The sequence below is a fragment of the Leptinotarsa decemlineata genome, unplaced genomic scaffold (assembly GCF_025532065.1).
Source record: "Leptinotarsa decemlineata unplaced genomic scaffold, Ldec_3_MD MMD2_tig00004307_RagTag_RagTag, whole genome shotgun sequence".
Taxonomy (NCBI): domain Eukaryota; kingdom Metazoa; phylum Arthropoda; class Insecta; order Coleoptera; family Chrysomelidae; genus Leptinotarsa; species Leptinotarsa decemlineata.
In genome coordinates this window covers 12439914-12463946 of record NW_027412606.1, presented here as the reverse complement: position 1 = coordinate 12463946, position 24033 = coordinate 12439914, and the positions used below count along the sequence as shown (strand labels likewise).

General features: G+C 36.5%; 2 protein-coding genes across 2 annotated transcripts in view; one reads left to right on the top strand and one right to left on the bottom strand.

The window, feature by feature from the left end:
• The window catches only part of LOC111514779 (glucose dehydrogenase [FAD, quinone]-like), a 46392-nt gene extending 36857 nt beyond the window's left edge, over positions 1–9535 (top strand). Inside the window, exons 7-9 of the mRNA XM_074179100.1 lie at positions 1473–1669; positions 8349–8565; positions 9183–9535. Of these exons, the coding sequence (XP_074035201.1) occupies positions 1473–1669; positions 8349–8565; positions 9183–9463 (695 nt within the window). The 3' untranslated portion in view covers positions 9464–9535. The remainder of the gene's footprint in view (positions 1–1472; positions 1670–8348; positions 8566–9182) is intronic.
• Positions 9536–18843: 9308 nt separating this feature from the next.
• On the bottom strand, positions 18844–21159 carry LOC141483922 (uncharacterized). Its single transcript, XM_074178993.1, has 2 exons — positions 21098–21159; positions 18844–21035 (listed from the first exon to the last, which is right to left on the bottom strand). Exon 2 carries the CDS (start codon positions 20950–20952, stop codon positions 19816–19818), a length of 1137 nt encoding a protein of 378 aa, XP_074035094.1. The 5' UTR covers positions 20953–21035; positions 21098–21159; the 3' UTR covers positions 18844–19815.
• Positions 21160–24033: the final 2874 nt, after the last annotated feature.

Genomic DNA, 24033 nt, shown 5'->3' with positions numbered 1-24033 from the left:
AAATACAGTTCCCCTGTTGAATTTTGATCAATAAATAGAGGCCCTACAATATGGTTTCCCAATATTCCTGCCCAAACGTTAATTTTTTCTGGATATTGGATATGTGTTTCCCGGAAAACGTGAGGGTTGGTGTTACTCCAATAACAGCAATTTTGTCTGTGAACATTGCCGTTTAAAAAATGTACATTCGTCACTAAAACAAATATTGTTTGAAGGAAGCCTTGCAATGGTTTCCGTCATGATTTGGCAGAATTCTGTTCTTCGATCAGGGTCATCTTCAGTAATTTTGGTGTACCATTTTAATTTTGTATGTATGATACCTATTCCTCTTCAAAAGTCTCCAGAGTAGAAAGGGTCACTTCACAAAATTTCGCGACGGAATAAGTAGACTGTTCAGGATTTACTATACGATATTCACGTTGAGAAGAGAATGACGTCACAAGATGGAAAGTTACGGCGTTGCCAACATGTGCACTATTTCGAACTTTCAAATTTTGTTGTACTGTTGATTTGTTTTATTGCTATTAATCTTACTATCAGTTTACTTTGTTGAAATACAACTTTGTTGAGACTGTTTCGACAATAGTTTAAGCATATTGAATATACGGAGGTCCTATCAAAAGAAAAGATTAGTTCTGAGAAGAAAAGAAAGACTGACAGTTTTCGAGTTTTTTTCGATGCGGCAACATCTGAAATTTTACTATCAGTTGAGCAACTTACACAATGAAATTTTACTATTTTCATCACTATTGAACGCATTTCATTGAGAATTTCAAAGTTGTTATGTTGGATATACAAAATTACCAAAAATGACGTCATTCTCGTCTCAACGTGAATATCCTATAACATCTCACCAATTATTTACACTTGCTGTTCTTCCGGAATGGACAGATGACCTGGGGGCTTTTTGTTATGTACACTTCCGGTAGTTGTGAATTTGGATACAAGTTCCTTCAAATATTTTCTACGGATAGGACGATTCAGAAAACGTTCATTGAAATTTCTTTTGCTCTCGTGAAAGTTACGCGTCACACCGTAAATAAAAATCGCTTTAGAGAATGATGATGTGATACCTTTCTACTAGTAAAATCGAAAACTAAATGAGAATATTCTAACTGAACAATGATGTTCATTGTCATACTGACATTTTTTGACGTTTTTATAAACGAAAAATAACTCAACAAACCTTGTCTGGTTGATGGAATTGACATATGGCAGATAAAAAGGAATATTTTTGAAAATACCGATATTAATGTGTTTGTTTTCAGGAAATTATTAAATGTAATAGTGAAGATATTGACTTCATATTCTAGGGTTGTGAAGTATTTGTCAGGAGCTTCAAAATGATGTGTCACAAGATCCCCCTTTCTATTTAATTTTTTTCCCAGATGGCGCCCAGTCATGCATTCATTTCATTATCCCAAATTTCAATCTTTTGAGTTGACCTGTTCTGTATATACATAATATTTCAGGGGGAATTGAAGCAATGACATACATAAGAACAAATGTTTCATCAGATCCAGATCTTTCCTATCCTGACATGGAATTGCTTTTTCTTGCTGGATCATTTAATACCGATTATGGTGTTACTTATAGAAAACTTTTAAATATACCGCCTACTATGTATAATGCAATTTGGAGGCCCTTAGAAGGAAAGCCGGTATATCAAGTAAGTAGAAAATCTTTTTGCCAAGAAAAGTCGAGAGTTCATTATTTACTTAATTTTGTTTTTTGTTTTGGTTTGTTAAAGATGCCCGTTTACTGCTGTAGTAATTCAGGTGTGTAGATTTCTCATGCTTTCTCACTTGATTCCATTTTTACTTGAGGATTTTCCAATAACATTAAATATCGTCAATATTACTGTTACTATGATGGTTTTCACAACATGTTATTATAAATTGAAGATTGTGATGCAGTCTCATAAAATATTAGATTTTGAATCCAACAAATTAAAATCTGAATATCAGTTGGGAATTTTCATCGTCCTATTGGGACAATCGTTCGATCATCCTGTTTAAACGTAGTGCAACCAAATTCAATATTTGACAGTTCAATTGACCAATAGAATTCAAGAAATTAATTTCAATCGATGAATATGAGAAATTGGCAATAAAAATGTAAAGAAAGAGAAATTGGATAGTAATCAAATTAGAACAGCAATTAAATAACAGAATGAAAATAAATAAGAAGTAATTTTCAAATTATTTGAAATAATAACAACATTGAAGAAGTTTGACGTTCAACTATTTCAGTACATGAAATGATGCTTCAACAATTTCAAGAGGAAAGAGGATACCAAAGACTGAATTAGTAAATAAAATAACAATCTTAGAATTTCAAACTTTAGATAGATGTCAATAGTATTTTCCAAGACTCAGTAATTAGTTTGCAATAAATTGATATTACTGTAGATTTTTCCCAACAACAAACCGTTATTTTAACACCTCGACACGTGTTTCGATCACCAAGTGATCATCTTGAAGAGGAAGGAAGAACTGTGTAGTTCAGAATTTTTGTTGATAAGAGAAGCCAGAAGGTTTTTAAAAAGGAGGAAGGTTGTAGATACTAAAGTTGTGTAATGATTATTCAAGCTATAAATCCATAATTTTTTCAAAACTGTATAAGAGAAAGTAAAATAATGATTATAAACTGCTATTGGAGAGAGTAAGAAGATAATTACCTTATATTTATTCATAAGAACACATTTCTTGGAGAAAGAAATTGATCCAGGTGAATTACAAAAAATGGCGGATTCCGGACAGGAATATCATGAAGAGAACTTATGAACTTCACACCGAACTACACAGGTAAAGGGGCTTTTTATCGCTTATCAATTGTTGCAACGTACTTCGAAACACATATATGCATATATTCCGTGTGAAATTATGAACAATTCTCAAATCCAATTCAATAATAACCAGAACTAATATGTAGTGCGATTTAATGAAACCCTTTGCATAAACACTAAACCAGTGACCTAATTCATATTATATTGAAATCAAGAACAAGTAAAGTAGTTCAAAACGAACAAAATAAAATTGTGAGATTGCAAAAAATCTTTCTAAACAGAAAGCTGTTATTGTAAAAAACTTTGTTAAAATTTGTTAATTTATGTTGAAAATTTGCTTAATCGATGAATGTCATCTTGTTCATTTATTTATTCATTTATTTTCTTATAATTATTGATTTTTTTCAAATTGGGTAAAAGTTATAGTTTTTCAATTTTAGTAAATTTAATGATTGTTGAATTCTATAACATTATAAACAACAGAACTGATTACCAAAGAATTCTCCCTGAGATGCAAAGAAATGCTCCACAAGGTGAAAAGGAAGAGTATAAACTATGTGTAAGAATTATTTAGTAACAAAATTGAAATTCATAAAACCATAATAAAAAAGAACCCTGAGATTATTAGGATACAATTATTATAACTATAAAAAACAAAATATCACAACAAAAATTATCACCACCTCGTATCGTAATAGTATGTATAAATGTTTACCGTGAATTCTTCGAATAAAATTTTTGAAAATACAATGATCTATGATTCTTAACGGTATCTATGTCTGTGCTTGTAAGTTTGTGTCTGGTGTGAACATACTTCATTTTTATGTGAATATTGGAATTATTGATGGATATGGAGATGCCGGCATATAAAACTACCCATTAAGGCGATGTAGGTTCAAATTGTAGTACAAACTATCAGACAAGACTATAACCAGGATAAATTCGGCGCAAGCATTTTCCACTTATAGAAGCATTTATTCAACAGTTTGAACCGCAACGTTTCAGACCAATAGATAAATTTCTGTGTGGTTTGACCAGTTAATATCACTGTGCCACTAAGTGGAAGTTTCATGGTTTTTCCAGTGTAATTTTGTGAAAACAGTTAAAATAATGTTAATTTCATACATAATGTGTAACTTTTCACAAATCAAAAGTGTTTCAGATCATTGAAACATTGGCATATTGGTCTATCCCTCACTAACACTTTCCAATCTTGCAGTTGAAAATAATAATTTTCCTGAAGATATCACGAGTTTGTCCAATTTTTGAGTCGTGAGATCCATCTGATATTCGGAATTATCGTCCTATCTCAATCCCATCGAACTTTGCTAAACTTCTCGAAACTGTCATCTATAATCGCTAAATTTGCTAAAGCATTTGATCGGCTTGATCACATAATCCTTCCACAAAAACTCCACTAATTTTGTTTTCATAATTCAGCAGTACTTTTCATCAAATCCTACTTACTTCAACGCGAACAGTTTGTATCTTATAACGGCTATGATTCTTTCAATTACAATCCTTCATCTGGAGTACCTTAGGGGTCGAATCTCGGACCACTTCTGTTTTTATTATTTATTAATGACCTCAGTAATTATGTTGATTGTAGTAAGCTATTTTTTGCAGATGATTTAAAAATATATTCACATGTCGAAACTATCGAAGACTGTAATACATATACAGAGTTTAGGAAAATGTCAGTCATCGAGTATAATTATCGAGTAGATACCATTTCACTGTCACCAAGTAACTCAATTAAAGATCTTGGTGTATGAGTAGATTCCTCAAACTAATCCTAGATAGAAAATGTAGATACCCTTCGAATAAACTTTATTCAGAGTGAAATAGTAGATATGAGGCAACTATATTACCTGAACATCAACTTGAAATTTCACTCCATATGCCACTGGGTTCCTCTTCCATCCCACAATTAGTTTACTCGTCAGAAAGATTATCGTGTCATTCCCCACATGACAAAATCTATATGCCAGCAGTATTTTGCCTACATAGTACCAGAAGTGTACAATAACCTATCCGAAGGAATAAAACAGATAGATTCCTATGCGTTGTTCAGGAAGAGATTGAAAAAAAAAACATTCCTGATTCTCGGAGAAGGCTTATGAATGATTTTATTGAAGGAAGTATCATTAGCTTACTTGAGTGAATTTTTGATTATTTTGACTTTGAATATTTGTATAACCGTTTTTCACATTCGTTGTATATTTTACATTATTGTGTTTTATTGATGTTTTCTTGCACTATTGTACACTCGAAATACTGTGCAATGTTTTATGCCTATTTAACATGCTGACTGTTAGTTTTTTGCTGATGTTGTTCAATATTGTACTATAATTTGTATAGAACAGAAAGGACGGCATACTGAATGATGAATTCGGGTTCTGAGACATAACATTCATTGAGGTAAATCAATGAATGTTATGATATTTTGTTGTTAATTTGGTTATAATTGAACTGCAAGAGTACTTAATTTAAGTACTCTTGCAGTTCAAAAGTTGAGACTGTCAGGGCATATATTTTTTCAAAATGTACCCAAAAATAATCAACTCGAATATTATCATTACCATAAAGAAATACCTTGTATACTGGGATAGATAAAGTTTGCTATTTTTGTGAAATTTATTATAATGATAACGGGCTACAGTATCTCATATATGTTCTGTATCTGTAGAGTAGGGAGGGTGAGTGTAAGCCCACGCACTTAGGCCACATGTGACCCATTGTACATCCTCCCAAGGAGTTGTCCTCCTAGGTCGTCGTCCATCCTGTCCTTTCCAGGAAGGTGGACAGGTCGCTGGGTGACATCTCCTTTATATCGGCAGGTGTAGGCCAAGACTCGCCGAACACACACTCTCTTATTGACGATAACTCCGGGCACTCGCACAGGACATGCCTGACAGTCTCATCTTCCTGTTCACACATCCTGCATAGAGGTGTGTCCACTAGCCCCATATTATGTAGGTGTTTCCTTAGCTGACAGTGGCCAGTCAGAAATCCTACTGTAAGGCGTAGATTTTTCCTGGTCATCGCCAGATATTTCTTCGGCGCCAGCTTCCCAGGGTCGCCCAAGGTGATCCTGGCAAGATTACATCCTTTGATTTCATCCCATCTCTTTAAAGATTGAGCATGGGTGTAACATTTGACTAGTTCCGCAATTGTCGAAGTCATCAGGCCGTGGGTGCCACTTGGTCCTAAAATTCTTAGTCCAGCCGCTTCCTTGGCTAAAGAGTCGGCAATGCGATTACCTTTACTCCTTTCGTGCCCTTTAATCCACCTCAGGATAATGTTATTATCTACCGAGGCTTTGGCTAAATCTTGGTGGCACTCTAGTGCTAGCCCTGAAGTAACACGGTGTCTGTTCAAGGCTAATAGTGCTTGTCTGCTATCAGTGCAGATTGTTATGTTTTTGCCCGAAATTCTTTTCTTGGTTATTTTTTTTGTGGCGATTGAGATACCAGCCAGTTCTGTTTGGACCACGCTGGTATTTCTTCCCATTCCCCATTTGATCCTTAGGCTTAGTGATCTGGAGTACACTCCACATCCTGAACCTTCTTTGGTTTTTGAGCCATCTGTATAAATCCGTATTGCATTTGTAGCATCTGACTCTGTGTTCTGCTTAATTTGTATTTTGTAGGGTTTATTAAACACAAACCTGGGTTCAATTGCATCACTTGTTGCCTGCAGCAGAGGTTGCGCAGTAAGCGCTTCCCGCCATAGGCCCAGCCTCAATCGACCCATTCCTACTTCTAGGTTTACACCAGCCGTGTGCAATCGTACCATGGCCATTAACGCAACCTCCTTAACGAACAGATCCAGAGGGGTCAGACCCGTGATTACTTCCATTGCCGCGGTTGGTGTTGTTCTCATGGCTCCTGTGATGTTTAAACAAGCCAGTCGCTGTATTTGATATAATTTTTGGATGGCCGTTGCTTGTAGAACTTTCGGTCCCCATGCAATGGCTCCATACGTTAACATAGGTCTTATTATTGCAGTGTAGATCCAGGCGACTACACGGGGTGAAAGACCCCATGCGCGTCCCACTGTCCTCCGACATTGCTCATAAGCCACGTATGCTCTTTTTGCTCTACTCTGTAGATGAGAGTTCCATGTTAGCTTCTTGTCGAGGATAATACCAAGGTATTTCACCTCTTCAGAGAAGTTTAGTTGGCTTTTGAAGATTTCGGGAGGTTTTAAGCCCGTTAAACTTCTTTTCCTGGTGAAAAGGACCATCTCAGTCTTCTTGGGATTGATCGACAGTGAGTGTTCCTTACACCATGTTTCTATCAATTTGAGCCCATCCTGCGCTCTATCGCACAGTGTGTTTACAAATTTGCCGGTCTGCAAGATAACTATGTCATCTGCGTATGCAATTGTGTAGAATTCATTTTTGTTAAGGTGATTAATTAGGGTATCCAGAACTATGTTCCAGAGAAGGGGTGATAAGATCCCTCTCTGTGGACATCCCCTCATGACCAGTCCTTTAACTGTGATGTCTTCTACATTAATACTTATTGCTCTGCTAGAGAGCATCTGGAGTATCCATTCTCCTACTACCAGGGGTACATTCCTGGAGTGTAGTTTCTGGGTAATTGTTGGAAAGGTTGTTTTATCAAACGCTCCCTCAATATCTATGAATATACCTAGGGTGGATTCTTTGTTTTCCAATGATCTCTCGATTCTGCCAACCACATGGTGAAGGGCCGAATCAGTAGACCTTCCCGGGGTATATGCATGCTGATTCGGATGAAGTGGGTTGTTAACAAGTACTTCATCTCTTATGTACCGCTCACATAGCCTCTCCATGGTTTTTAAGAAAAACGATGTGAGACTAATTGGTCGGAATGCTTTTGGTAGGGTGTAGTCCATCCTACCTGGTTTGGGTATAAATACTACTCTTACTTCTCTCCACTTACTGGGATTATACCTCAGAGCTAGAGAGGCTCTGAATATTCCAACCAGGTGTGGCATAAGCGTGTCCAGTCCCCACTGAAGTAGGGCTGGTCTTATACCGTCAGGCCCTGGTGACTTGAAGGGGGAAAAGCTCGATATAGCCCATCTTATTTTGTCCTCATCAATTACTGTACTAGCATATTGCCAGTCATATTGTGAGGGTGTTATTGATACATCCGTCCAGTTCGCCGTTCCAGGAAAGACAGAACCTGGGAAGTGAGTTTCCATAAGAATCTCAGCACTCTCCTGGAGGTTGGCGGCTTTGTCGCCATTTTCCCTCGTCAGGATGCCAACAGTCTTATGGTGGTCATTTGAGAGTGCCTTCTGTAGCCTAGAAGCTAGTGGAAAATCTTCGACTGCCTCACAATAGGCTCTCCAGGCTTCTCTTTGTTTTCGCCTGCAGACTTTTTCAAACTCTCTGAGGTTGGCTTGATATATAACCCAGTCCTCTTCGAGTCTTGTACGTTTTGCCTTGTTAAAGGTCGTTCTCGATGTCCTCCTGAGGTGTTCCAATTCAGGGCACCACCATATCTCATATATGTTATAATTTTGTCCCTTATCTTGTGAGCTGAAACGAGTCTTCAATTTGCAGGTATTTCCTATGCTAGTTCATCCAAAATCCAGAGGATACATAGAATTGAGGTCTAGAGATCCATTAGATTCACCCAAATTCTATGCGAACTATCTATCTGATCCCGAAAATCACGATGTCAGAACTTTCATAGCAGCAATAAGGGAAATACAAAGGATTAGCCAAAGCCCGTCTCTACAAAGATATGGAGCTAAAATAGTTGACACTAAAATACCTGGTAAGTGCTGATGTGAGTAAAAATTATTATTTTTCATGTAGGATCTATAACATCGATATGTCGAACGGTGGTTCCAGCCTGACGGCTGAACGGTGCCGTGAATCGCAAGTTAGTATTAATTCTTAGCTGTTTCGACTTGTGGGGAAGTTTCAATACTGTTTTATATTTTAAATTTATATGCTGTACTTCAATATTTTGATATTTCCTTCCCTCATCATTTATAGATGTGGTAAATACATTTTAACTTGTTTTTAAACCTGTCCCTGACGTTTGCTGTGTCGACCGTTTTGCAATAAAAGTGTTATTATTTTCTGTATAAAGATAGAGAAGTAGAAAGTCAAAACCCTTTTTTCCATTAGGTTTTCATGATATAAAAGATGATAATCAGGTATATTTTAATAATCCAACAATCCATTTACTTTGGGTACCTCATCTTCCATGGTATTCATTGACTTTGACTAATATTTTTTCTCCTCAAATCAAGTCTAATTGAGTAACTCAGCTCCTCATCAAGTTAAAAATATTACATCGTGTGATACTTAGCTATATTTGAAAACTTTGATAACTCTCTGAATTATAGGAGAATAGGAATTTTCCAAAGTATATTTCATTTTCAGGTTGTGAAGGCTACCAGTTCAATAGTGACGAATATTGGGAATGTTCGCTGAGAACCATTATTGGTAGTCTCTACCATCAAGTTGCTACTTGCAAAATGGGTCCTAAGAATAATGGAGCATCAGTAGTAGATCCTCGTTTGAGAGTTCATGGAATAAAACAGTTACGTGTGGTCGACACAGGTGTTATACCACTTCCTCTGACTGCTCATACAAATGTGCCAGCATATGCGATTGGAGAAAAAGCTGCTGATTTGATAAAATCTGATTGGTTCAACAACTGATCTCGTTAGGCACAACTATGATTTTCTATATATAGCATCAAAAACTACAATCAGAATACTGATCAATTTTATAATAATAATAATAATGATAATAATAATTGTAATGGCTTTTATTGATGGTTCCATACAATTACAACTAATCAAATGGTAGGATTCAATATTTGCGTATGATAAATCATCGCAGAGATTGCTCTTCTATCCAACCGTAAGAACAAAAAGAAAAAAGAAAAAAAAACCAGTATGCTATTAAGAACAGTGCAGTAGTATATGCAGCGAAATTGAAATACAAAGAAGATGACCAGCTGTCGAAAACGCTCGCAGATAATTAATAGAAGATATAAAGCTTCAAATTTTTGTGAAATTTAATATTAAAATACTTACAATAAAGGAAAATTAGTTGGATCATTCAATATATATATATATATATATATATATATATATATATATATATATATATATATATATATATATATATATATATATATATATATATATATAAATATATAAATAGATTAGTACTTTTTGATCATTCCCATATTGATTTCAATTTAAGAGCCACCGGTATACAGCTGTTTCAGCCTATTGGGCATCGTCAGTACCGGTGTCACACCAATAGGTGGTTCCACTTATGTTTCGCTTACGTTTACGCAGCTATTTTTATCAAGTACTTTCTTGGTTTTTCTCATTTTGTCTTCAATCGAGGACCGCCTGCCCGGTACTGACGATGCTCTTAAATTGAAATCAATATGGGAATGATCAAAAAGTACTAATCTATTTATCTTTTGATTTTCATGGAATTATTTTCCATTTCATTCCCTTATAACTTTTGTATTACTGAACAGATTTCGATGAAACTGTAACCAGTGATATTTCAAGACATCCTGAATCCAGTGGAGTATACAGAATTTTCATAAAATTCCTGAACATGAATTGGTGGGTTGATTAAACGGCATATTTTTCAAATTTCATTCCTTTATAACTTTTTTATTGATTGACGCATTTCAACGTAATTTACATGTTACCCATTAGAAAATGTCACAAATCCAGTGGTGTAGTCAGAGTTTTTCTAAAAAAATCGCTAGTAATTTTTTTAGATTTTTGACCTTGAAAAATAAGACTACTTGGCCCTGGAAATTGAGATTTATTCATGATATTTGGTGTCCTAATAGACTTTTTGAATATCTACCTAACAAAAAAAAAATTCCAATCGGTTAAAAAAAGTAAGTTTTATAAGGGTGCTTCCATCTTAAATGGGTCACACTGTATATACTAATCTATTTATCTTTAGATTTTCATGGAATTATTTTCCAGCTTGACTGCATTAACCTTTCTTGATTTTATATATATATATATATATATATATATATATATATATATATATATATATATATATATATATATATATATATTGGAGAACGGTTCATTGATTTCGACATAATTCGATTAGTTGGATCTATTTATTAGAAGATATTTTTTTATCTTTCGCTTGAAGTTTCCTAATGGCAGAGGTTTATATTCAATAGATATCCGATTATATGAGTAGGCAATATGGGAAACGGAAGATCCGCGGTATTGTTAAATGTATCCTGAATCTCAAGTTAAGTTGGTGTACGTCAGTTCTAAATGATATTTTTGTTTTGAAAAGTTTTTGAAAAAATTTTGCAGATCCAGTTCTGACAATGACATGTGTATAATAAATAATTTCATAAGAACTTCGTTTGAATAATCGATATTTGCATTCATTTTGGAAGATGATTCGAAACACCATCGATAACTCTTTGTAAATTACTTATAAAAGTAACCGAACCGCTATAAGCTTGATAATTCCACTGCTACCTGTATCCAAATTCTAAAAAAAATAATGTTTCTAGAAGAAGCGACTTTATTGAAAAAACTTGACGATTTAGGTATAGGGACATGATATATCATCTTGAAGCATTTTTCACCATCTTTCAATTTACCGAGTAATATACAGGGGGTTTCATTTGAAAAAATGAGCTTTTGACTACTTTTATGCACAATGGAAATAATAGTAATTTTAGCACGCCCTGTATGATATGGAGTCGATTTCTTGAAACTATCATCAAAATATCAATTTTTCATGAATTGAAAGTACTAATGTACTTAATTTCAATTAAGGCTATGTTTTGGACCATATTCAGCACAATTTATTTTTTATCTCGAAAACAGGTAGAGATAGGTATAGGACATTATCAACAAAAAAGTATTAAAATACCAGAGCGATTCCAAATGTATTAATATACGAGGTGTTCTATTTAAAAAAATAAAGTTGCTAGGACTTTTTGATGGAAGTGGCAACGCCGCAATGCTGAAAATATTTCAGATCGATAGAACAGGTAAGGAAATGTGAGAGGTGGAAAATCATGGTTTGTGTTTTCCAGAAACGTCTAACCTACCATCGACCGTGAGTCACGCTGTATTTTTTCATACATTTTGGTAGTCACTGTGATTAAAAATTCATTGACATATTACGACATATGTATTTATCGACGTTTCTTCCAAAAAACACTTCATGAAAATTCCATCATTTACCTTTATTTTTAATGAGAATTAAAATTCCTAAATATCGTTGCAAGCACATAGTTGATAGTATAGTAATACACCTCATTGAAAAAGAAACAGTTGCGAAAGAGAATAATAATAATAAGAATAATAATAGGTCTTTATTCCCAGAATGATACAATAAATAAATGTGAACATTTACTGAAACGGGAAAGGCTGAAGATCAGTTGGTTGCATCAAAAGATGCAACCTCTGTTTTTCATCTTAGGCCAATGTAACGGAACAATGAATCGTAGAAAATGAATATTTTAACGTAATGCCTTACGCGATATCGCATTAAATGTTCCATCACTTCTCAAACAAATACTTGCTCTAGAAATAGGGTGTTTGTGGCAGTTCTCTAACAAATGTGGAGTGATCTCCTGATTGAATCTTTCAATCAGGAGATCGTTCTGACTACTTAATCTTTCATGGACCCCCACAACGAAAAACCTAGAAGAGGAAGGTCCGGTGAACGTGGTGGTCATTCAATAGGACCATTACTTGCTATCCATTTTCCTGGCATAGTTGTATTGGGAAAAATCTCTACACCAATCTTCTGTGATGCATTAGAGCTACGTCGTGTTGGAAATACTCATATATTCTCATTAGACTAAGAGATGAATCTTCAAGAAACTCAATTAGAGACCCTGATAAGGAGTCCAAGTATGATTCTCCGATCAGAGACGTTTTAAAATAGTGGAGGCCAATAATTTTGTTATCAAGAACACCAAGCCATACGTTAACACCATATCTCTCTTGAAAATTGGTAACTCCATGTAAATATTCATTTTCTTGTCTCCAGGGATGATGTACCTATATTCCTTCTGAAACATTGGTTATTGGTAAATATACTTCAATCAGACCACAATTTTTTTTCAAAATTCCATTATTTTAGCGCAATTTTCTAATGAGCCATCTACAAAAAACTTTTCTCCTGTTGAAGCCCCTTAAACAATTTATATATTAGCATTCATCAAATCAAAACCCATAACTATTGAAATTGCTGTTGGTTTCCAAGAAAAATATCCGAGGGATATTTTTTCTGTGTGTATGTGTCACTTTATCATTATTGTGAATCTTTTTTGAACTCCACTAAAACGCCGATTTCATTATTGCCATCACATTCAGTAACCCTACATTTTCTTTTGGAGGGTTTTTCAAAAGATCCAATAATTTCGTAAACTACTTTTGAAATGTCAAAAATATCTATGATTATTTTGTCGTCGTTCAGGATACAATTCCTCATACATTGCCAGATATTTGTTAGCATTTCTCCAAACATCTCGAATGAACAAAAAGCATGTCAACTTTTTTGTCATTGGAAAAATTTATGTTTTTTCCCTAAATTTTCTCACCGAATTGACATTTACGTTCATGTATTTCAAGGCTTACTTCAAAAAAAAATTATTGCTTATCATGTTTCTTCTGAATTTCATCTATGACTTTCTTGATATATTGTTTTTATTGGTTAATTTATGGATATACTCATTTTCTGAACTATGAAACATTTAGGTAGCTACAAACGTTCCAGAGAAATTTGGAAATTATGAATGGCTTGATATTAATACAAAGATTATTGGTTCCTCTTTTTCAAGACAACCCTGACAGAAATCTATTTCGATGTCATTGAAAAACAATATTCAGGATTTCAATGAAAGACATCAGTAGTAGATTACAGCTGGTTCTAGGCCTCCCCCCCCACTATGACGTATTAATTGTTTTTTTGTTGTTGTTTAGTAACATCAAGGCGATGTGACATTGAAGGGTCTGGTGCATGGATCGTTCAGAATTTTTTTCATATGAGATTTTGTGTGTGTGTGTGTGTGTGTGTGTGTGTGTGTGTGTGTGTGTGTGTGTGTGTGTGTGTGTGTGTGTGTGTGAATGCACGGTACAGGGTTTTCATCATGTGCTTGTCTTTGCACAAACATACGTCTGCATACTTCGAAGATCCTTCAAGTAATGAATGTTCCATCGGTGTGAGCCCACAAAGTTAGTAGTGGTGTGACGTCACAGCAACAACCGTTCAACGGTAAGAGAGCAAGATGTTCACTCCACAACGTGTGGCTGAGTAATGCGTATTCATCGGTGTGCCCTCACCTCTCTCGATACAGTGAAGGCTGTGACGTAACGCATTAATTATATTTCTCGTTCACACAAAAGGGTTTTTAAAAACTTTTTATTTGAACAGAGTAACAACTAATAACTATGAAATATAAGTACTGGCTATTACAAATCAATTGAACCTATTTATACATAAATTATTGCCGACTTTGCAGATATCAGCAAAATAATTGATGTCGTCTTCGGGTCATCGAACAATATCCTGCTGATGTAAGAGGTTATCGAACTGTAACTTCTTCATCCCCTGGGGAAGTCTTGTAAGGGACGAACAAGACTGAAGATGATGCTTCGTGTTCGGGAACTGGTGGATCATCATTGGATGGTTCTTTCTTCTTTTGCCTTTTCAATCTGTAAATTACGTATAGAATGAAGATGGTGATTGAAATGTAAATGGGAGTCATCCAGAAATGGTTATTATCAGATTGTCTGGTTTCTTCTGGGATGAGTTGTAACCTCTCTTCTTCTAGGGTCAGATGTTGTAGTTTATCCAGGGGAATCTTATCTAATTTCAATGGTTTGAATTTCAGCGAGGAATTGATGTGAGCTGTCTTGATATTTGGTAAAGTGAGGGGTTCGTCTAATATGACACTTTTGGAGTTTATGAAGGCTTCGTTGTTGGTTTTGAATTCACAACCTGGTGGAAGTTTTATCAGATGCACTCCTTCCAGAACCATAACTTTCGTACTGGAACAATGTGTAGATATCTTCGTGGCCTGTGGAAATATTCCTATGTAATGGGCTTCTGACATTTCCAGAATCAGTGTTGCATTCATCGAAACTGGAACGTGTTCACATTTTGCTTCTTCATCTGTTATTTCCAACATCTGGGTAACACAGTCAGGGGATCTGCCAGTATCTTGGAGGAAATTTTCTTCGCAAAGGTAATCCAGGCCAATTCGTTCACAAGGTGAATTTAGGTATTGGTAGAGGTAGGGACTGACTGTTAGGTAAGGAGTTGGTGGAATAATTATTGTCGAATTTTGTGTAGGAATGGGAAATAAGTGGAAGTAGGTGAATGTATCAGGGAATATTAAGGGAACATGAAGGATGAATACGATTTTATGATCCGTGTGGTAGGCGTCTATTTTGATGACGTCGTAGTATTTATGGATGTCGTCCTCCTGGTTATAGAGTAACTGGTTTTCTGAGTGGTAGGTGAGCAGTGTCCTTACGATCCAACTTAAATCTTCGCTTTTGAGGACGCTGTTATGGACTGTATTGATCTTTGCCAGGGATACTGCCATTTCTAAGTCATTTAGTGTTTGTAGAATAACTTGAAGTATCAGGTTGATTTGATCCAATACGTTTCTGGTTTCCAGATAGTGATTGAAGTCAAAAACGAGACGTTTGAGATCGGTTTCAATTCTCTTGACTTCTATTGAGATGGTATCTTGATTATGTGTTAATAGAGAGATGGTTTCATTGTAGCTTTCCATTATTCTTGTGTTTAAACTGATGTGTTGGTTCACATGACTTATTATGTTCCTTTGGTTGTTTTCTAGGGAAGCAATAGCATTCTCATATTTCCTTGCATCTTCTTGGTCCAAGTTTCCAGAAATTGCTTTGATCACACTTCCTAAGCCATCTATGAGTCCTCTTTTGGGTCTACTGAGAGGGTAAAGAGTCTGTAGCTTTTCCTTGGCAGTTTTCAGTTGGTACTTCAGTCCTTGATCGAAATTTTGCAAGTTGAAGAAATAAGGGTCACTTAGTCCGTTACGAATTGCTGTGGAGACGGCATCATATTGGGATTCTATAGCGAATATCTCTTCGTGGATGGGTTGAAGATCGTAGTAGTGGATGAAGTCGTGGGTACTAGTCTTGATCTTTGCTTGTCCCATCTTGAGGGGAAGTAGTCCTGGATTTGTCTTGAGGTTCTGGATTTCGATCTCCTGTCCTCTCGTCAGATGAAGACTGTAAAGGGACGAAGAATTTAGTAATCTTATTAGGCAAATGTCTTATATTTTTCTTATGGACGTTTGCATTTTCTGTCTCGACAGTTACTGTTTGGTCTTTTTGGATGGATTTTGGGGAGAAGGGTGGTAGCAGTTTGTTTCTTTTCACTGTTTTTCTTGTGTACACCTTGGTGCAGGGTTTGTAGGTAATAGGAGTTTCTCTTTTCTTGTTTCTCTTCTCTATGATATTTGTTTTCTGTTTCTGTAAATCCTCGTTGATTTTCCTATATATTTCCTTCGTTTTTTCCCTGTGTTGTTGGACGTAGTTGTTAATCAAGGCTCGTCTTATGTCGATATCGAATGGGTCTTGACTATTGAGATGTCCGTTCAGAATATCCATAGGTTTCTGTCTTGTTGCTGAATGGATAGAGTTGTTATATCCTAGGATGGCATAGAGCATCTGTTCTTTGATATCTCTTTTCTTATGCGTATCTCTCAATATTCTCAAGTGCTCGATCAATGTGGAATGGAATCTTTCCACTATCCCGTTTGACTGAGGGTTTTCTGGAGTGGTATAGTGAATGTTGACTTTATGTGTATCAACAAATTCTTGGATCAGTCCATTTTTGAATTCCGTTCCGTTATCAGTGACGATCATATGTGGTATTCCATGATGGTTGATGAATACTAAGAGAGCATTGAGAGTGTTGATAGCATTACATCCCTCTATTGGATACGCCTGGCCATATTTTGAAAATGCATCCACAATCGTCAGGAATTTTTGTCCACCAGCCTGAAAGGTATCCATGTGAATTATTTCAAGAGGCTTCGTTGGGGTAGGTGTCAGCATGAACTTTGGCTTCTCTGGTCTTCGATCATACTTGTTGATTTGACAAGTTTCGCATAAGTTGATAGCTTCTTCGATATCCTTTTTTATATTGGGCCAATAATACAATCTTTTGATCCGAGTTTCCGTTTCAGTGATTCCTCTATGGTTTGTTTTTCCTTCATGATGCTGCTTGATTATTTCTTATTGTCTAGCTGAGCAACTGACATCTTCCAAAAGGCGGTTGCATTTTATGAGATCGAAAGAGGAATTCTTGAATGTCTCTCTCAAGATTCTGCACATGCTGGGGTAGAGTTCTTCATCTTCGAACATCAAAGCGTATTTCTTTCCCGGGCTGATATATTCTTTGAAAAAGTTAAAAACATTTTCGTCCATATTGTCGTTTCCCAACTGAGCATGGTATCTTCTTTTATTCGGGAATATTTCTTCTATCACCGTTCTTGCTGGGTTATAGCTTACTCGTTTGAAGATGACTTGGTTATTGAAGACATTGAGAGGTTTCTCTGATATTGGTATTTCTAATATTGGACTTTCTCTGGCTGTATGGTTGGTGATGCCACTAGTATCTTCGTCTGGGGTAACTTCCGGGTTCAGGTTCACGCATTCCTTGTCTCCTTCGGTTGGGGGTTCATTCTGAATTTCTTGTTCTTGCGGTATGGGGTCCTTATCTTCAGGAAAATGTTGATGAAAGCAATCTTTGAACAGATCGTTGATGATGTCATCTGCAGACTCAGGAACTTCTGATGGAGGATGGTTGAATAGAGATGCCTTGTCGTCGTCGTAGTTTGCTTCATGGAGCTCCTTTGTATGTATCTCTATTCTAGAGAGCGCATCGGCGTTGGTATTGCTTGTGCCTTTTTTGTAGACCACTTCGTAGTCATACTCTTCTAGCTTCAGGCGCCATCGGACCAGTTTTGAGTTTGGATCCTTCAAGGAGAAGAGCCACTGGAGGGGACGGTGATCTGACAGAATTTTGAATTTTCTGCCGAAAAGATACGGTCGGAAATATTTGGTGGCCCAAACTATTGCTAGCATTTCCTTTTCGATGGTAGAGTACTTCATTTCAGTTTCGTTCAGGGTCCTGGATGCATAAGCTATTGGCTTGTCTTTTCCTATGGGTCCTTGGGATAGAACGGCTCCTATGGCAAAATTGCTGGCGTCTGTGGTCAGATTAAAGGGCTTTGTGAAGTCCGGATACTGTAGTAGTGGTTCATTGGTAAGCAGGTTTTTACAAGTTTGAACACATTTTAGGAATTCTGGCGTATGCTCTATATGGGCATCTTTCTTGAGACAGGAGGTTAACGGTTTGGTAGTCTTGGCGAAGTCCTTGATGAACTTCCTGTAGTACCCTAGGAGTCCTAGGAATCCTCTGATCTCTTTGACAGTTCGAGGTACAGGATAGTCCATGATTGCTTTGACTTTTGCTGGGTTTGGTTTTATCCCATTTGGAGTGACGATGTGTCCTAGAAAGCTGACTTCTTTTTTCAGGAATTCGCACTTGTCTACTTGTATTTTGAAACCAGTTTCTCGTAAACGTTGGAAAACTTTTGTGAGGTTGACCATATGCTCCTGCAGAGATGTAGAGAAGATGATTATGTCATCCATATAAACCAAGCAGATGGTCCCTTGTAGACCCTTTAGGACATTGTCCATAACCCTTTGAAAGGTCGCTGGAGCATTTTTCAGTCCAAACGGCATACGCAGGTACTCGTAGTGTCCGTTTTCGACGTTGAATGCGGTCTTAGGGATGTCCTCCTCTGCCATCTCTATTTGGTGAAATCCGCTTGCCAAATCCAGGGTAGTGAAATATTGACACCTTCCCAGTTTGTCGAGGATGTCAGAAATGTTCGGAATAGGGTAGGGGTCGTCGATTGTCTTCTCGTTGACTTTGCGGAAATCCACAACGATACGCCATTTTGCTTTTCCAGAGGCGTCCAGTTTTTTTGGAACGACCCAAATTGGTGAGGACCAGGGAGATTGGCTAGGTCTGATGATTCCTTGGTCCAATAACGAAGTTATTTGCTTCTTGACTTCTTCCTTGTGTACATACGGATATCGGTATGATTTTGTGTAGACTGGGATTTCGTCTCTGGTTTTTATATGGTGTTTGACCTGATTGGTGAATGTGAGTGAGGAATCTGGATGGTGAAAAATATCAGCATATCTTCTGCATAATTTTCTGATATGCATCTCCTCTTCTGGATTCAGGTGGTCTGTTCTGATTAGATCATCCATGTTGTTGATTGGGTCTCTGTTTCCTGATGGGATTATGTCAGCAGAATAGATATGATGCTCTTGAAGATTTATTGGGCTGCTGCGTACTGGTTCGGCTAGAACGATTTGGAGTTTATCTGGACTGAAGTTGACAATTTCCGTCCAGGCTAGATGATCACGGGCATCAGTGAGAGCTTCACGGATGTAAGCGCCTTGCAGTTTCTGTCTTGGTATCATGATAGTTCCATTCTTCTCCTTCACCGGTAGTCGTACTTGGGTCACGCTGTCTGGCTCCAATTGAATAGAGTAGAACTGGGTCTTATTGGTTTCGTAGTACTGGATTGGGAGAGAGGAGTATTCGGTTAAAAGGGAGGATTCAGGAAAATTCAGTTCAGCTTTGAGAAATTTCAGGTTATCGAGTCCAATGAGGCCATCAAAAGTTTTGTGGAATTTGAAGAGGTAGAATTTCAGAATGCCGTTTGAGTTAAACTCAGGAAATATGGGAATTTCTGCACTGTAATCTTGAGAATAGTTTTGGAAAATGGAAGTGACAACGAAGGGATCTTTTTTGATGCAATCCTTGTAATATTGGAAAGCTAATTCAGGATTGAGAAAGGATTTTGTTGATCCGGTGTCAATGAGGAGTTTCAGGGGAGGATTTGCAATGGTTATATAAGGAAGTTCTCTCTTATCGTCGAATGTATGCAGTTCCACTATGTTTCTTGGTTTTGTCCTGGATCCAATGGAAAATTTACATCTGGTTCCTGTTGGTCTTCTTGAACCTGGAATTCTTCAGTTGGTTCTTGATCGGGATAAGAGCAGGTTTCTTCAATGTAATAGGGGTTCGCTTCATATGCAAAGTCTTCGTCATGTTGCTCAATGTTGAACATGGGAGCTGGATTGAAATTTGGCCTTGCCTGAGGTTGTGTTCTCATGCTCCTCGTTGGTGCTCCATAAGTATTTCTGGTACTGATGCTCATTGGTGTTGGTTCTTGTCCGTTCTGCCTGTTTGGTTGATTCTGTCCAAAACGTGGTGGTTGGACTGAAGGCCACATCTGTTTCTGTTGAGTATTTGGTTGCCAATGTGGTCTGAAGGTCGGTTGTTGAAATTGTGGTTGGAGTCCCATTGCCTGATGAGGTTGTTGTTGTCCGGGTCGTCGAAAGTGTTGCATGGGTTGGTACATCCGCTGTGGTATTGATTGTTGGGCATATTGGTGATCTGCAGTTTTTTGCTGGGCCTGGAGTGGTTTCTTGGGGACTTGTGGGGGTCCAAACGTCCTTTGTAGATAACGGATATTGTTTTCTTCTTGGATGTACTGCATTGCCGTTGCCAAGTCTATTGGTTTCATTGTTCTTATGGTGGATCCCATAGGCTCTCGTAGTCCGGCTAGGAATGTTGTTAGAGCTTGTTGTTGGAAAAAGCTTTTCTTGCTGATCTTTATCGTATCATCGGCGGTGTGTAATTCGATATAGTTTGATATTGTGTTTAAAAGTCCCATGACTTTTTCGTAGAAACGTTGTGGTGTTTCGTTCTGGTCTTGTCGCAGGTTTACCAAATCTCTTGTTAGGGAATTTTCATTCCGTTGGTCGGCGAAGTTTTGGATTAGAGTTCCTTTGATGCTGTTCCAGTCACTACATCCATAAACTGAGATGACGTCTTTGGCTCTGCCTCGTAGCTTGTTGAGTAGTCCTTGTATCAATATATGGTTCTGAAAACAACCGGGGTCTTCAGTATTCCAATATTCGTTCAGAATCATTGTTGATACGTTGATGAACTGGTATAATTCATTTGGGCTTCCATCGTATTCGGGTACAATCCAAAAATTCTTCAGGTCGAATTGTTTTGCCATGTTGATGGGATTTAAAGGTTGGTCAATTGTTTGAGGAATAATGGATGGGCGAGAATTGATACTTGAAGGTGAATTTGGTAAAACTAAGGTAGGGGGACGTAAAATAGTATTTGCAATTGATGAAGTTGAGTTCATTTATGCTTACAGGATGACGATGATGGCTCGTTGCATATTCTGTCACCAAAAACTTATTTCTATGTAGATATTTCTTGACGGACGATAGTGAAGAGGTATTCTTGTCTACGGCCGGAATTCTTCCTGGAGTACTTGCTTCTCGGTGGAACTTGGTTCGGGAGAATAGTGGATAAACGTTTGAGAACGACGAGGATCTTCTAAGGACTCTTCCACTATCCTAGCGACTGCGCCAATTATATTTCTCGTTCACACAAAAGGGTTTTTAAAAACTTTTTATTTGAACAGAGTAACAACTAATAACTATGAAATATAAGTACTGGCTATTACAAATCAATTGAACCTATTTATACATAAATTATTGCCGACTTTGCAGATATCAGCAAAATAATTGATGTCGTCTTCGGGTCATCGAACAATATCCTGCTGATGTAAGAGGTTATCGAACTGTAACTCATTGCTCTAGCCTCGCTATCGATGGTGACACGCAGGCGGCCGAGGACTGTCTGCCTAACGTCTAGCCTCTACGAGAGCGCAACGACCACTGTCTGTTCCTATCGACATCTGTTATCGCATGCAGTTGGGAGGTGGGCTTGGCTGTGACGTCAGGCATCTCTAGTGGGTAGCAACTAGCAATGTGAACCTTTCACGATTTCATGGTGGGGGTGACTCGCACTGTTTAATATAAAAGAAATGCCTGGCACACTATGAAATCAGTAGACGAATATATCTGCAGCAGTTAGCAATTGGTAGAGTGTTATTCAGTTCGTAATAGAAGGAAGACGGTGAGTGTATTTGTCTGTTGGAAATTGTTTATATTTTCATAAATGTTTTCATCATGTCCGTTTCAAAAGTATATTTGAATAAAATTATTAATTTGATTGTACAGGAGGTTGAAATACTAGAGCAAAAGGCCTTATCATCATTGCCAGTTGATGAAGTATACATAATTAAAAATATGTCAACTTATTCTACACGATTTGGTAAATCAATTTCATTAACTTTGGAAGATGTGAGCAATGATAAATTATTTAAAACATGGCTACCAAAACGTATTTCTTTGCAATTCAGTGATGATGATATAACTTGTATCAATTCATCGGGTGGTAAATATACGATGACGTATTTAGAGCCCACAAAGTTTTGCTGGCATGAAAACGCGATCTCTAGTCAAATTCAATATGATTGAATAATACTTGTTATTATTTATAGTGAATTTTTTTAGGTCATAGCCCACAAAGTTCTGCAGGTATGAAAACGTGAACTCTTGTCAAATTCAATATGATTGAATAATAATAGTAGTTATAATGACTTTCTTTTTGTTTTAATAATATTTATATATTGGATGATAATTATATGTAAATATAAACATTACTAACTTAGTTGAATGCACTCACTTTGTAACTACAAATAAAATAGGAATGTGAGTATGATATCATGGAAACAAGTTGGAGGTTGCTTATTGTTTTTTTTTTCGATTTCAGTTCCACCATTCAAAGATGTGGATGCAGTATGCAAGTCAAGATTGGATCGATGATGTAGATCTTAAATCATCGGTTCAACATTTGTCGTCTGAATTGAAGGTGTTGGGTGATGGAGCCGAACATGCAAGCGTTTATGATATGAGTGTATGCTATGATGAAAAACAATTTGAATTATGTCTTCGTGATGCTGAGAACTATCGGAGTGGTGCAGAAGTTTGTAACAAATTTTTGGATAATGAATTGAATACTTGCCAGAATGGACTATTCATCACTTTGAATTGAATGATGAAAATCGAGAGGAAATTGAAGATGATCGCGAAAATGATGACTATGAGGAAGAATTTATTTTATATAGTCTGTATGTTCCTGTAAATCGTAAATAATGTCAAATAAAAAACTTTGTATTATTTTCATGTTTTATTTATTTAAATCCTATTATATACAATAGAAAATGATTACAAAACAATAAATATGATATATATTAATCAGGAAAAAAATTACAATACATGATATAAGTCAGTTACAGATACAAAAAATCATAAAACAGTACATGATAGAGTGGAAAAATGAAATATTATCAATAATTTGAAGAGTGTCAATATCTGCTGTGAACTGAACCATCCAATGCATTGTATGTTAAAACTGTATCATGCAAAATTAATTCATATACTTTAGTGTTGCCTGGAAACTTGCTCTTCCTTGTCTCAAACTCAATATTTATATCAATAGTTGATGGTTTTGTTGCATTTGGTTGATGGGAAAAATCGATGACGAATAGTGGATTCTCTCTAAATTGTCCAATGTCCATCAGAGGTTCACTCATATCTTCATCATAATAACTTCGCTGGAAACTCAAAAGCATAATAAGCAGGAGCATCAAGTTTTTTATCGAAATTTAAATTGCAACGCTCATAAGGATAAACTTCAGAGTTCAAGTATACTCGAATACTATTGATATCATCAGTTGTGAATTTTGTAATATCCTGTGTTCTATCTTCAGATGTAGTAGTACTTTGGAATTCGATGATGACAAAACGAGGAGTTTCCAGAGCGTTAGTTGTTTTGATGGCCCATATGCCTGAAGAAGTCCCACGTAATGATGGTAGTTCATAGAGGTCCCACATGCGATAAGCCAACTTGATTTTGGCATTCAGACCGGTTTTGTTTATTCTACTCAAAAGTTTGAGCTTGTGTTTATCATCTGGTACAATATGTCTTATTTTCCATTCGATTTCATTTATTTCCAAATCAGCATCAACCTCACCTATATATGGGTTTTTGAATGATCGAGCGATAATCAAAATCAATTCCTGTTTGGCATTCAAGATACTTTTGTTGTAATCTTCAGCAAAACCCATCAAATATTTCAGTGGTAGTTTTCCACTAAAAACATGACTGTTTGTATCCAAGATATCTAATTTCAATTGTGAAAGTCCCCAGCCAGATGTCAATAATGTGTTAGCAT

Excerpts from the sequence above, each read along its gene's own strand:
- LOC141483922 (XM_074178993.1), bottom strand. The coding sequence starts at position 20,952 with ATGGCAAAACAATTCGACCTGAAGAATTTTTGGATTGTACCCGAATAC.